We start from the raw sequence: 16504 nt of genomic DNA on the forward strand, positions 1-16504 counted from the left end.
TTTCGCAACGCAGTCTCTGTATGTAAAGTCATTGTATACAAAGAGAGATCGTAATCTCTCTATCGGACAGCTGTTAAAACTGACCTCTGAAAAATTTTTCTTTATTGAATAGAATAGCATTTCCATGGCATAAATATGAATGAAGTATATAAAAGCTTACGCAAAGTAGAGACTGGACAGACCAGCATTAATAAAGACTTGGAAAAAGAAAAAATTATACATATTTATCAAGCAATATCAGTTTCTCTCGACGTGTCAAGATATTTTAAGAAAAAATACGATAAAAAAAAAGAAAGAAATGCGCAGATTTCATCAATTACAATTTTTTGTGTCATTTCGTAAACATTCAAAAAAGACTGCATGAATAATCGTTTTCAACAGGAAAGGTCAACCGTAATCGTACGTAAAAAGTTTATGAAAAATGATTTTCTTGATGTGAAAAAGATTTTCTTCTTGATAAAAAAAAAAAAAAACCCACCTATATGGAAATTTTTTTTTTTTTTTAATTTTATCCAACAATAAGAAATATTCGCGCGATACTATTAGAAAATTGATGAGATACTTGTGTTTTGCATGGAGACGGCTTAATCGCAAAAGGCAATTTTACGCGGATAATGCCTGCGACGTTATGTTTTGTATCGTAATAACCGTTCATGAACGGCATGCGTGGCACAGCTATTGTAAGAATAGCCGCAAAACATTCCCACGCGATTGAACTGTTTGAAAACACAATTCTATTCTCGACATGATTTAACGTTACAAGTGCTGTCTAACTGCGATATTTACATCCAAGTATTGCCCGATTCGACACGATACAAGGCAAGATTCTAGTTTCGAAAACACTTGGTTTATCTGCAAAAATCAATGAACGATATTCATTTAGGTCTGAGAAAAATTTACGAGATAACGCAACGAGGTTACCCAAACGTGGTTGAGAGATGTCAGAAAAAATAATATATGATTCATATATTGTAAAATTGAACTGTATCATTTTTAAATATACGATCGATCCATCTATTAAAATTAATACATGTCTAATCTAATCTAATCGATAGATTATTCGCGTACATAAATAAAATCTTTAGGGAGAAAAAAAAGAGAGAGAAGAGAGAGTGAGAGAGAGAGGGGGGGGGGAACAAATTAATTATAATGTCTTATCGCGAAAACATGTAACGTCTTATTTTCCGCGATAATCACTCTCCTCCCACTCCCATTCTCTTCTGCAATGTATGTACAGGTGCGACATTATCATTATCAGAAATGCCTCATCGATAATGTTCGTAACTGCCTATTCCGCGAAAATAGAGATATTCGAGATATCGAGATAACGATTATTAAAAGCGCGCGTACGCATATACATATGGTATACGCAAAGCTATTCATCACTGTCCGTGTCGCGGAAATAATATCGAAAAAAGCGTCAAAGGAAGCGGTGCCACGAGCATATCGCGCATGCACATTTATAGAGCCTCTACAAATGCGTCGTATAATTTCTAAATAAAATCTGGATAAAATAGAGATTTAATGATTTAAATAAATAAGATAGTAGTAGAGCGCGCGTACATATTATACCGCGTATAATTTATATCGTATTTTTGCTTAAAACTAATATCTCTATTTTTACTTTTACCGCGTTACCGCTACTCTTGTCTATAACGTGTATAATTAATAATATAACGTTAAATTGGTCGTTTCGTTTGTGATTACGCGAAAAATTCGCGTATAACGCGCGCGCTTTTAACAATGTAACAAGATCTCCTCACCTGTCGTTACATCGCAAGGCCGCGTGACTGGGGCTCCTCGGAGGCTGAGGACAGCTGGCGCCGGCCACGGTGAGTTGGGACCCGCTGGTCGATTGCTGGCCCGCGACCTGGGCCTGCGACGCATCGGGGACAGCTTGCAGGGGTGTGCTGGGTGCCGATCGCGCGCCTATGGACCCCGCAGACCTACGAACGACGAAAGTCGAATGAGATTTCAGACGGAGAGGATTGAAGCTGTATTTTGCGTGAGAGATGGCTCTTTTCGTTACGTATCGTTTATTTTTATTCCATACTCCGACACACATTTTTTATCCTACAGAGAATTATTTATTTGTAATTTATATATGTAGTTGCAATAAAAAATATATTAATTACTTACTCTAAGCGCATTAATTTTTTATAATTTGATAATTTACACGAGACTGTAGACTATAGACTTATAGACTATAAATGTTTCTCTGATAAATGTAGCAATTAATGTAGCAATTAATGGTAGATGCTGAAAATCGATGAAAAAAACCATATTGTCTCAACTTTTTTATTTTATATATTTTTTGCTTATTTTTAAAACCAAGGAATCTCATAAAATTAATAATTAACTTTTGTAATTTATCTAGAAATAATATAATAAAAAGACAAATGTTCCCCCCCCCCCCTATGTATCGTGTGCAATTTTTGTTTCACAAGTGATCTTCTCGATTAAATCAAATGTCTGCGATTAATTCTTGATTGGATAAGATACGCATGATATTATTTACTTTCGCGTAAAGAGATTATCATCCTTGTACAGTCGCAAACCAAGTAAGGTATTGGAGATCACGTACCTTGCCCTGGTGATGGTGAGTGGGCGGGAAGAGAAACAAAGCTCGATCAACGCTTTTGTTTCGAACTCCATCATCGTTTCCGTTTCGCGAGAGACGATATTATTATTATTATTATTATTATTATTATTATTGCTTTCGAGATAACATATCTCCTGAATTTTCTTCGAGAATGCTTATGTACGACTGAAAGAGCTTCAACGGCGATTGCCAATCGATCGACAATCGACGTGAGCACGAATCCGATTCCCTTTGGTTGGCTATTGGAACGGAAGCCGAAATGTCCAAATGATTCTCGACCAAAATTATTCTCGTTGACAAAAGTTGCACGATTGTCAACGCGATAATTCGCTCAATAATTGAGCGCGATATATACTCTTTCGAACGACGATTGGTAACGCGGTGGATTATGCACATGTGACACAAAGTGTCTACTTGGCGCGACGGCCAACTCTACTTTATCCGCTTTTATTCTGCTGTTTATCGCTCGAGTTGGATAATGACAGAACGCGACCGAGGAAATAATAGAGGCGGGATAAAAAGTAGTTGACAAATGAAAATAAGAGAATAGCAGCAATTATAAATAGTTATTAGTAACGTTCGGGTGTTGATCGCCAGCCAACTTTTGCGGAAACGAGAAGGGGAGAAGGAGACAAGGACGAATAACAAGATCAGGACAAGGAGAGAGAGAGAGATAATAAGAAGAAAAAATAGCTATCGAGATGAGACAAAAACGCGACGCGATGACTAACGAACCAGTTTCGGTCTCTTTTCGCGGCGCGAGAATAACCACACCTCGGCTGATCGGGTTCAACGAGCCAGGTTGCCTTTGACAAGCCGGCGGCCTGCCGTCAGCGCGACGATGCACAATGAAGCGAACGCGCACCAATGGACCACGATCGATCCTCTCGCCGTCAAAAAAGAAAGAGAGATGCGAAACGAGACGATCGCAAAAGAGCGAAAGAATTCAATAGAAACCGCGCTGGTATCGACACTTTCCGAATATCCCTCTCTTCGATTGCCGCCACTTGGCGCTCAGCGATTGCAGAGCCAGCCTCGCGAGGAAGATGACGCTCATTCTTGAAGCGGCGATCTCTTCGGGGGAGAGAATAAGGATTCGTCCCCGCACAGTCCGCTTTCTTCGCGAGAAGAAGAGACGGGGTTCGAGAATAAAAGTGTCGACGAATAAGGAACGAGAGCGCGAGTTCCGGTACTCCACGGGGCCAGCCGGGATATCAGACTGATCGTCGTTGAACGCGTACAAAGTGTCCTACCTCGCGACCTTTTTCATAATTCATAAATCCCCGAGTGCGCACCCGCGTACGTATAACCCGTCCTCTGATCTATAATCCGTGGCTAGAGTACTCGTACTTACGAAGCCCGCGCCGCTTTATTCCTTCGGATCGAATATTACGTACGATGACAAGTACGCGCGGACGCACGTCTCGCTAAAAACTACAAGAGTAGATTTGCAAGAACAAAAGGCGATTCTCATCACTTTGTTAAAACAACGATGCAATGTTATATATTTTGTTTCTGTCACATCAATATTATCATTATTATATTAATAGAAGAAAGAAATCGAAAGAGAGATTGTTGATTCGTAATTTCTAACAATGTGTATCGAGAGAACGATACATTGTAATACTGACGATAAATTTATGACACATTTGCGTCGTATTAGAGTTTACGAGAGAGAAAAAAAAAAAAGGTATGAAATACAAAAAATTAAGGCTGATGTTGTTCTCTGTGTGATTACAAGTCGTACATAATGATATACGTAAACGAATAATTCGTGTAATTAAATGCGCTGTTTCTTAATTAGAAAAACACACAAGAGTACCATTGTGTAAACAATTGCAACTGCTAAGCGAAAAAGAAAAAGGGAAAAAAATTTTACACCAAGTTTGCGTCATTGTTTGAGTAAACAACACCCCGACAAATCGCCGAACCGAGAGGAAGCGCAAAACATCTCGCCCCTGATGTCTACGAACTGGAAAAGAATATAACTCGTCGTCGAGTCGCATTGTCTGGCAGCCTTTTCCGAAAACACGAACGTTCCTTCTCTCATAGCGCTCATACTCGATAAGAGTCAACGGGAGTAACGATATAAACACTTTTTTCGAGTTCTACCCGCGGTCTAATATCGAACGCCGATTGAACAATAGCGACGCTCACTCAAACACCATTACTCTTGTTAAATGACGTACTGACAATCGTTTGTGAAAATAGCAGGTTTGGGAGGTAACGCGTTTACACGTAACATTGTTACCGTTACAGTTACCTTTTTCTATTTGTAACGGTAACGAATTATCCGTTACTTTTATCGTTATCCTTTGCTTCTTTATTATCTTATATCTATTCGATAGATGTATTTTTTGAAAAATATTTTCTAGTCCTCTATCGTAGGCTGCATTCTAATAGTCGTCACACACTGCCGGGTACTGAAAATCTATAGTAACGTAAATTATAGATTTTACAATACTGATAGTGAATATTGGTATACGCTCTTAATAATATCGATATTTCTCTTGTCAATATTTAAAAACAATGTTTGTTTGATAAAAATTTTCGACAAAATTGAAATTTGTAAATTACAATTTAAATTCCTACAAAGATAAGTGTATTAAAGAGTAAAGATATTAACATAAAAAATTAGAGAATCATTAAATAAGTTTAATAATAAAAAAAAACCGCTTGCTATATAGAGACTAATTTAGACTTTTCAATTGTAACATAGATTATTACATTTAATATTGATTGTTAAATAATTTTATAATCTAATAGCTTATTTTAGCATTACGAAAAACAAAAACATAACGAAAAGGTAACGAATCGTTACTTTGCAAGTAACGGTAACGGTAACGCGTTACTTTTATAGAGTAACGTTTCCAACCCTGAAGAATAGAGAAATAGATATATATATATATATAGATAAGAGAGAAATATATATACATATAGAAAGATAAAAAAATATACAAGTATGAAAATGTAAAAATAGAAAAATGTGGGAATATAAAAATGTAGATAAAATGCGGGGGTATAAAGATTAATTAATTTAAATATTATATAAAAGCTATAGTCATATATATAAATTATAAACTGTTTAATGATAACTATATGAAATGTAATTGATAAACGATTAAAATTAAAATTATAAACATTTTTTTTTCTTTTTTTTTTTTCTTTTTACCACAGGGACAATAATATGCTAAATCGACCCGAGTATTTTCGTCTACATCCTAATCGAAAACCCGTTCGAAAGATTAATTCTTCTATTAATCTTAAATTTAAGTCGCGACATATCCGATCGTGATGGGTGGTTACTTTATCATACATCCTAATCGAAAACAAATCTTTATCCGGGAAATTGATTGGCTTATTAATCTCTCGAGTCGTTAAGATACCCGATTGATCGGCGACTGCTTTAACGTAAGATTAAACACACGTGCGCGTGCACGTGCACGACAACATGTCGGATTCCGGAAAGTACGATCGCGACTACTATTATCTTATAGCACGTAGCACGCAGCGGTCACGGACACATCTCAGAATTTGATTAAAGGTACTCTTGCTTCCGTGCGTTACGCGGACGCGGCCTCGTAAAAGCGACAAAAAGACGTCCAGCAACATGCAGAGTATCGTGGTATATATATTCTGCATTATTGAGATGCGTCAGCTGTGCGCGATTCGCGGAGTCTTTCTCGAAGGCCGCAAAAAGACGTCACGCGACGCGACACGACACTTGTACAAAGTTCTATAAACGTGTGGCATTAGAGATCGAAGAGATATCGGGAAAAAGTTCTGTTTTGTGTCACAGGACACAACGTAACTCGGCGCGACGTAAACGGAAAAGTTTGTTATAAAGAAAAAGGAAAGAAAAAAAAATTACGGTGTGAATTTGATGCGTCCCGTAAAGAGATCTCTCTCTCTCTCTCTCTCTCTCGTTATGATGATAAAATATCTCTCTCTGTTAAGCGTTATTGAAAAATATAAAAAATAAGCATTTAAATTATAAAACTTTAAAACTATGTATTGTATAACTTTACGATTTTTATCTCGATAATATAATAGTCTATATTCACGTAACACGTGACGTATCGATAATTGATAATGGTCAGATCAATAATTCAATTAATATCAGATTCATGTTGGACATCTCATTATTATCGACGATAATAGAAATGGCACGTATTGAACTTATTCTCTAAATATAATTGAAGTAAATATCGATACGTCTCTTATCGCTCAATATTCTCGAAATAATCTCGAGCGGAGTGTGTCAAACGCTTAAACACGATGTGTCGAGGTAACCAAGAGACCAAGAGAAATTCTTCGTTTCGAATGCGCGAATTCACACGAATACGCAAGTACGCGGATATCGTCTTGTGCATTTTCTTGACGGCGAAGGTGTTTATATTATATTTATGCGTTTCGGTGGCATCGAAAAAATTATCTATTATAATATTGTAGAAGATATCATTCTCAAAACGTAATTTTCAGATGTGGAAAACAGATATGGAGAAAAAGAATGTAAACAAATGAAAGCAAATTGAAAAAGAATATAGTAAAAAAACAGGAGCTATTTTTTAAAATATCTTAATCTTGAAAAAATATTCAAAAATTATTTTACATCTTAAAAAAACACCGAATAATGACGCTTCTAAAAATTTGCAAAAACATTCATAAATATAAATATTGTTTCATTTAACGAAACAGACAATGTGTATGCGTACATTTCTAATTGCATACAACTTTTCACATTTACGATACTTGTCTTTCAATGACATTCATCCGTACGCGTGTCATCGTAAAATACACGTGGATGATGACTTTCCTTTAGAGAAACACACGATTTCGAATGACGGCGCTATTTAATTCGAATTAAAAATCCAAAAGCGCCACTGGCCGATAATCGACCAATCTATCTTGCACGAATACATCATTACGTTGATAAATATCATGCCAGCAATGACAATCGAATATTTTTAATCGTACGCATATGTATATTTAGAAGAAGAGAGAAGAATATTTATGTATAATTATATTGTATTTTTCACAAATTTATCTTTCTAACAAAACAAACAACTATAACATTATAGATATTATTATAGTATTTGAAATTTCCGAAATTTTACGCTTTCTTTGTTGATTAAAGAACTAAAATTGTTACATAATGTTTATTTCTTCGTGCAACGTTTATGGATGTATATTTTTCTCGTACAGTCTGCTTAAAAAAAAAAAAAAAAAAAAAAAAAAAAAAAAAAAAAAAAAAAACCCGTCGATGTAATAAATACGATCGCAGGATGCTGGGTAATTAGTCATTGTCGGGAGCTCGGGAAAAAAAAAAGAAAAAAAAAACATGTGACTTCCCTTCGTTCCATATGCATGAAAGGAATATACACATATGTATAATACATATATACGTGTTTATATTTTTATCCTTAGCGTTTCGAAAAATTGTCTGATCATCGCTGATGATCACAAGATATCAAGATTACTTGGCAATTAATAAAAAGTATCTTGTACAATAACCTGATCAATATTGGTATTATACTTTGTTTTATGATATACATAAATCTATATTTTATATACTTCTCTTATAAATCTCTTATAATTAGATTGAAATCTAGATTTGAAAAGAGATGTATAATATATTATATATATTATTCACATATTGAAGTAGATTATAAATATCATATTATATCTCATATCTCAGAATATAAACTTTTATCGTAAAAATATTCAATTAAAAATTTAGCGTGAAATTCGTCGTAAAATTTTAAATCTCTCATCAATAATTTCTCTCTCTAATTTAACAAACTTTATATTTTAATTCATATTCCAATGCAAACGAAATTAACAAAATCCTAGCTAAGGAAATAAAAAATCTTGGGAAAATATAATTATAAAATCTATAAAGAGAAACTCTCTGTTGCGCTATTTTCTCATTCATCTCATTACCGATCGTTCAGTTTTACTGCAAAGTCTGAATCTAATCTAATCTAATCTAATTTTAACTGCCCATCTCTATTTTTCTTTCGAAACTAGAAGAGAGTATAAAATATCTAGACGTAAAAGTTCTAGATGTTTTATTTATTTTATGCATTTATACATGTTCACAAGCTATCGGCGATTCCGTATACAGATAAATAGGATTTTATCATCGCGCGTTCAACCTCGCGTTCAGACATTATGGAAGCAACAGTCGGCCGATTATGCGCGTGCCCGCGGTGTTAAAATCTTTACCTCGAGGCAAGAATAAAGAAACTCCGCGAAAAAAATTCCGCGACGTGTCACGGGACATCTTCACTGGAATTTGCATCAGTAAGTCAAGGAATTTTCGCTACGAAATTACCAAAAGGTCCATGAGGTCGAGTGAAGATACGCTCGAGCAATAAATTAATAAACCTTCGCAAAAAAAAAAAAACTCACGTGCCATTAAAAAAAAACGCTTAAAAAAAACTGTCGAATCTAAGACGTAAACTTTTTCTTAGCAAAAACTCAAATAAAAAGCACGCTTATAACGCTACACATACGATACGTTAAAAAAAATATATACGCTAAATTAACGGTACATTTTTAAACATTATTAAGTTAAAATTAAAATTATATTTTTTTATTATAGTTCAAATATCTATCGTAATTTTTAAAGAATTACTTCAAATTTATCCATCTTGAAAAACTTCGAAGGAAATAAAACTTTCAAATGAACATATATATATATATGACGATATTGGCGCAACTTTGAAACTTTCATCGCTATTAGATATTCCGGTATATAATAAAAGTTTTGACTTAAATACTCGTTATTGAGAAAACATGTTAGCTGAAAAAAAAAAAATTTTTCTGCTAATAAATTTTTCATAAATTTTTTCTTTCGATATTAGATAAAAATGAAACGATAACTTTTTAGCTTGATGATATTTCAATATTCAATAAAACACGATCCATCGAAGAATAAGCGTACACTATAATTTTTTCATATTTCATTAACTATCCTCTTTAATCGAAACTTAATAACAATTAATGAATACTCGGTTATTGCATGTAAAAGCGATTAGAATAGATAAAATATAGGTAGGAGCGAGCAATCGAATTTCATTTGGGAAATTGTTGGGAGAAATATTGTAATTATATTTTTCCATTTGTCCTAATATCTTTCAAGTCGCGTATATCGTAACGAGGAAACTGAAAAACTATCACGTCACAACTTGAACCATCAAATTACGGACTTAAATTACAATGGACACGCGAATGTTTACTTATGTCTAATCCGATGAATCCGTAAAAAAATCCACTCTCCACGTGGCTCCTTACCGGTATATCATAATTCGATTTACGTAAACGCTAATATCGCGTGCACGATAGATGCTAATATACATGGACTCGGAATACAAATTGCCATGGTACAACGCATTTGCACAAACGTATCATAGAACTTTAGTGTTTACTTTGGTACACGCAAAGTACGATACAGTATAGATATTGAAAAACCTTTCTATTAATAAGATGTATATACATGTATAACGATCAAAAAAATTTTTTTTTTCCTCCAAGGAAGCATAGCGCGAGTCAATACGGTCAATACGTAAGGAAAGATTACTTATTGACTGTCTCCTTGAATATTTGACCAAGTATCGAATTTAATCTCACGTACGTCTTTCTATTGTATTTGTACAAGAAACGCTAGGTATATATATATATATATATATATATGTGTGTGTGTGTGTGTGTGTGTGCGATCCTATGATGCACTCGTATAAATGTAATGACATTATTATTTATGAATGTAAAAAATCGATTGGCCTTCAAAAATAGATTAAAAGACCCGCTTCGCTATATCGTTGCGAGAAGAAAATATCCCGATAACACGCGAATGATTCAATCTTCGCGAAAGATATTTTCCATCATTTTCGTAATTAGGGATTAACAATGAGATACTCTAATTTCTAATTGTGAGATGATCTAATTTCGCACAATTCAGAATTCAATTTAATTTATCGATATGATTAATAGTAATTAATGATAAAGAAATCGCAATTTTTACAATATAATATTATTATAATGGTATTAAATAATATAACTAGTAATATATTGTAATTATATTTGATATAATGTCTGATTTTTTAATATATTGTAATGCATTTTGTAATACGGGATCTACAGCTCTTTCATGGCGCTTCGAATATTTAAAAAAAATAAATCAAGAGTTACATTATATATATATATAATAAAAATTTAGCTTTTCTCTGTAAAGAGAGCTCTTGCCGATCTTGCATTATCGATAAATCTAAACAACAAAGAAAATAAAAAATAATAAGAGAAGGAGAGAGAAAAGAAGATTGAATTAAGAAATGTCGGTGATAGAAAGAAAGCGATTTAAATTCGCGATCGGATTATAATCTGCTATTTGATGTTTAGTGCGAAATATATCGCGGCTTCCGATTTCATACCGCGATACGCTTTTTCTCCAATAAAACAAATGTAAAATCTCGGAAAGCAAATTAATATAATGTATTGAAAAATTCTCAAAATTTATTGCGCCTATGATATTGCAGCTACATGTATTACATGCATTAATCAATCCCACGCAAAATGTTATAAACAATTTCCAAAACTGTACTCCTTAAAGATTGTCTTTCATTAGCCTCCAAATAGGCAAGTTGCAATTTTTATCTCGTTGAGTTTGATGTAAAAAAAATGTAAAGATACTTTACGTATAGCAAATATTTTAACGTTTCGATACTATTATATTATGATATAAAGGCGCGATTACATTTCTTATTTTATATCATTTTATATTTTATCAAAAATATTTTATAAAATATTGATAATTAATCCCCGATATATTTCGTTATATAATTGAAAACACAATTGTTTTGTATGTACAAGTATATAATATAAATATAATATGACAGTTACACGTGTACACGCGCGCGCGCTTGTACTCGACCTCTATATAAACCGTTCGATATTCCAACTTGAAATTTTAAACAACCGAGTGTTCTCTCACATGTGCCCATCCCCCTCTCGGTGTCATCTTCTTTTTTCATTACCTTGCGCTATTCGTTTCATCGCGTCCTGTCCCAATTAGCTCTCATTAGAGCAACTCTTAAATGCATCGTACCAAGCAACACTCAAGACGTTATTAATTATTTCACGTCGCAAATTACACCGAAATTGAGAAATAAGATTATATTTAGAGATTTTCACATGAAGAAATTTCAAAACGACAATCAAATTATTGCGTTTTTATTAGTTTAGATTACTTTTTAGAATAATATAGATATGAAAAAAAAAAAAATAATAATAATAATAATAATTTTCGATAATCTTCGATAATATCGAACACATCACGATTGGCATTTTGAATATTTCTCTTTTAGTAAACCTTAAAGTGTCAGTAAAAACACGATTGTCCTCGAACATGCGCATAGAATCTTGGCAGAACTCTCGACGAACTTGTCAAAGAGAAATAAATAAAGGTTGATCGTGAGTGCTTTAAAGAGGTCATGGCGCGATCAAAATTATCGCAGAAAGTTTTTGGATGATGAATGATAGAGAGAACGCATTAAACCTATCGGCTTCGGATTAGATTGTCAGCTGGACCAACATTCCGTTCGATAGGTGGCCTTGTGAGAGAAGCAAATTACGACTCAAATCGAGATTGTTAAATACGTCGTTATAAATATGCCTTTCCTATTTATTTATCTCCGTGTGTGCGAAATTCATCTTTAAAAAGATTTTCTATGATCCAAATTTTGAAGAATTTTTGTCAGAAGAATTTCTATTATACATGTATATGTATATTGTATATACAATAAAATCCAGTTTATCCATTAATATCCAGCTCAAGCTTGTCAAAGAATCTGTTGATAAAATTTATCTGCGCGAGCGTTAAATATTATATATATCATTTATCTCGTAATTTCAATATAAAGAGAATATAATATAGTCGCTAAAATTTTGCTTCGATGAGTATAGATTTATATATGATATTTTTATAATGCGTTGTCAAAGATGTGAATAAAATTCCACACAAAAAATTTTATTTTACTTTCGGAGACTTTTACTTAAAAATCTATTGTATTATTATATATACATTATTTTTTGTATCGATAAAATCCTTAATATATAGAAACAAATATAATTTAAAATTCTCTCTCTTGTTATATCTTTGTTATACAAAACTAATTGTTATATAATTACTATAATTTTAGCACACGCTTCGCAGATTTTACGTTATATTTCCGATTCAAAATAAATTTTCCGTAAGATCGTTTCTCTCGATGTCATAACGATAGCAAGTTTAAATTTTAATCATTACCATATAAAAATATTCGTTCAACGATAAGTCAATTATTAAATCACGAATGCAAATATGCCTAGATCACCGACTTGGCGTTATTAGGTCAGATTGAATATGATTTCTCCCAATGCCGCGCGATTATTGCGTAATATCGCTGCCAGAAAGAGAGAGAAATTGACCCGAGTATCTCGTCATATCTAATTTTATTGATTCGGTTTCGCAGCTATGTATTGTTATTAGAATATTGGCAAAACTACTAATTAATTCTCGTCTCCGTCAATGAAAGTTATAGATAAATGGTAAGAAAAGATGACTAATAATCACTTAAACTTTCAAATTGCTTTCCACTTAACGTAAATTTCGCATCAAGTTTGTATTAAATTTAAATTTACATGTCAAGTCCAAAGTTTATACTTTTACAATAAAACTTTTTAATCGTTCCATGATATTCTATTAGCCGCTTACATGTTTGTTATTTTTCTATCAGAAGCTTTTTTTCAAAGACGAAACTTATTAGTACGAAAATATAAATTTTCCCAACACGATCCTCTCAAATGAATAAAATATTAGATAAAAACAAATCCTTAGAAAAATTTCGCCGGTGGGATTCTCCTACGAAAATTCAATTTTTATAAATATTTAAAATCTTTCGCAGAGTACAAAAAAAAAAAATCATTATTTCCGTCGACGCGCTTCGTGAATCGTGAACGAAGCGATGTAGAGATTGTAGAGAGCGCAAAAGTTACGGCGATCGCGGTATATGGGACGAGGCCTCCTCTCGCCTCCTGACGAGACCGGCGGAATGACAGAGCGAGCCGCGAGCCACGTGAACGCGCTGTGAAAACGAGCCGACGACGGCAGGCTGCTAGCTGCTACCGCGCTCGCGAACGAGCGAGCCACGTCGCGAGGTCGTCGTTCTACGAGCTCGGAGAAGAGAGAAAACTTAGCGGTACTCTTTTTCTTCCTCTACGTGTGCCCCCGAGGACCCGAGACCGACGATGCTGATTAATCCTAGGAACTCGCGCGCCGCCCGCCCGCTGCATCGCGTATGATGACCCGCGAAGATGAAAAACTCGCGATTATACGAATTACGGCAATCTTCGCGCAATATTGAATTAGAATATTTAAAAAAAAAAAAAAAAAAAAACGAAAGGAGAGAAAGTCGCACGTGTCCCCTCCTCTCAAAGAAAAAAGAAAAAAAAATTAATAACGAGAGATATTGTTGTATTTAGATTGTAGTTGGATGCTACGGAAAAGGATAAGGATGTTATAGAAAGACCGATACGATTCAATGATTAATAAATTATATAATTAACAATAAAAAAGAAAGGAAAGAAATTGAGGCATATTATAACTGAATATTATACATTATAATGGATAAAATAAAAGTGATAAATTTCCCGTGGTAAGAACAAATTAGAAATAGTAATAAAATATAAATATAAAATCCACATATTGAGAGATTAATTTAAAGAACTTTGGAACCACGTCTTACAGATCAGCTGTCTAATTTATTTTCTTCCGATTAATTTCTTTCCCTTCGTTACGTATAAAAGATATCTTATTATTAAATCTGTTTCAACGTCATAAATAATTAATTCCAATGTAACTCTATATTTAATTTCAATTTGTATTGATAATGAAAAAGTTTCTATAATTTTAATGCGTATCAATTTTTTGCTATTCGCATCGAGACAATACTCGAATTAATAAAAGTATCTAACATAAGCGTCGCTTTATATTTGAAGTAATCTTTCTTACAAATGAAGATACCAAGCCCGAAGAGTCGTCAACTGCCGCGTAATCATAACGGTCCAAGTCACGGCGAAATCATTTCACGTCGAGTAAAACTACTATTACCGTACGCTATTTCGGGCAACGATCAGCCTGCGATATTCGATCGTTTATAAAATGAGTATATCCCGTCGATATCATCGACGGCGAACGGTACAATTCGGAACAGAGCGTGTCCCAAAGTAGCGCAACGTATTCTACGATTCGACAGTCCATAAAATGTGCTAGAAACGGGATCGTCGAATATTGAAAATTTCTAGCTTATTAAAGCTTCGAGATAGTAAATGGAAAATTTTTGCGTTTCAAGCGAGACGCGATGGAGTATTCGTTTTAAAAAGTTATCGCTTCATCATCGAGAGAGACTTATGTATGATGTAAAAAATTTTTTAGAATTTAAAAAGACTCGCGCGTATAAAATATCAGCAATTAAATAGATTAGATTAACAAACATTATTTGTATTATTATTATACATATATGTTTAAATTGATTAAACGAAAAATAATTATATATATTATATAATTATTGCAGCTCGATAAAAAGACGATACGATTACTCACGATCGGGCCATTAATATTAATTTGATATTAATTAGACGGCTGTTGCAGCGCTAGATGCTAGAACATCGTATTATTATTCGACAACACGTGGACAGTTGGACGCACAGCAGCCAACTATTTCCTCTCGAATCGCGTTAAAACCGTCCTCTCGAATTAGAAACGTTCATTTCTTCGCGATAGCGCGGCGAAACGCACGCCGATGATGAGTCCGCGGTTAAAAAATACCGGCCGCGACACACTTGTTGTTCTTCCTGGTATTCTGCGATTAATTAGGAGCTAGCGATACTATTCTTATTCGTTGTTGATCATGTAACGTCGTAATGTGCGTCACGCAAGATTTTTTGCCGATCGCGCCGACACGTACTCGGTATATATTTTGCGCCTTCTTTTGTATATCCTTGTGTCAGACTTTTTAAACGTCCTGTTTGCATCCATAAATTATACACGTTATTATGCGAATAATAATCGTGAAAAACGTACAATACTAACTAAACATCGTATGATACTCGATAAAAAAAAATCCTTCATAGTTGATAAATGCAGATATAAGTCGAAAATATTAATGCGTTTACGAATTTGAGAAAAAAAGGGTTTTTTTTTTTTTTTTTTTTTTTCGTACATTGAAATTATAATGATAAATCGCAGAAGAGAGAAAACCTGAACCCTTTGTTAAAATATTTTTTAACTCTGGCTTGATCGATATTTTTTGAAATTTTGATATCAAAAATTAATTTATAATCTTAGGAGATTAAAGTTCGCTTGATTTTAAATATACGCATGACGCATTTGCATACGCATTTAATATCAACATTGATATTTTAATTAACATCTTAATATTTTTAGTCTTCCATCTATTTCTCTCTCTCTCTCTCTCTCTCTCTCTCTCTCTCTCTCTCTCTCTCTCTACTTCGACAATAAAGGAATAATTTCTCATTGAGCGAAATCGTAGAGTAATCTTCGGCCGTACATCTCACAGAGTCCTAATATATATCATAGTCAAAATACGTAGAAAATGTGAAAGAGAGAGAGAGAGAGAGAGAGAGAGAGAGAGAGAGAGAGAGAGAGTGAGAGAAAGAGGGAGGGAGGGAGGGAGGGAGAAACGCGTGGCCGGAATCGCGGTCGATCTCTCGTCACATCGTTGGTCTTTCCTCTCTCATCTCTTCGTATACAACGTATGCCAGTTGTTAGCGATGCTTGCGACGTCAGTGACCTAAATAGGGGCAATGTGTATGCGCTGCTAGCCGAAAGAAAAAAATTCT

General features: G+C 33.9%; 1 protein-coding gene across 2 annotated transcripts in view; it reads right to left on the reverse strand.

The window, feature by feature from the left end:
- Window positions 1-16504, reverse strand: part of LOC138940651 (uncharacterized) — a 55336-nt gene that overhangs the window by 11911 nt on the left and 26921 nt on the right. For both annotated transcript variants that reach the window (XM_070309753.1, XM_070309752.1), the window contains exon 4: window positions 1764-1946. In XM_070309753.1, the coding sequence (XP_070165854.1) occupies window positions 1764-1946 (183 nt within the window). The remainder of the gene's footprint in view (window positions 1-1763; window positions 1947-16504) is intronic.

This window comes from Polyergus mexicanus, unplaced genomic scaffold (assembly GCF_030449975.1).
Source record: "Polyergus mexicanus isolate NDT 795.1 unplaced genomic scaffold, iyPolMexi1.0 SCAF_17, whole genome shotgun sequence".
NCBI classification, from domain to species: Eukaryota; Metazoa; Arthropoda; class Insecta; order Hymenoptera; family Formicidae; genus Polyergus; species Polyergus mexicanus.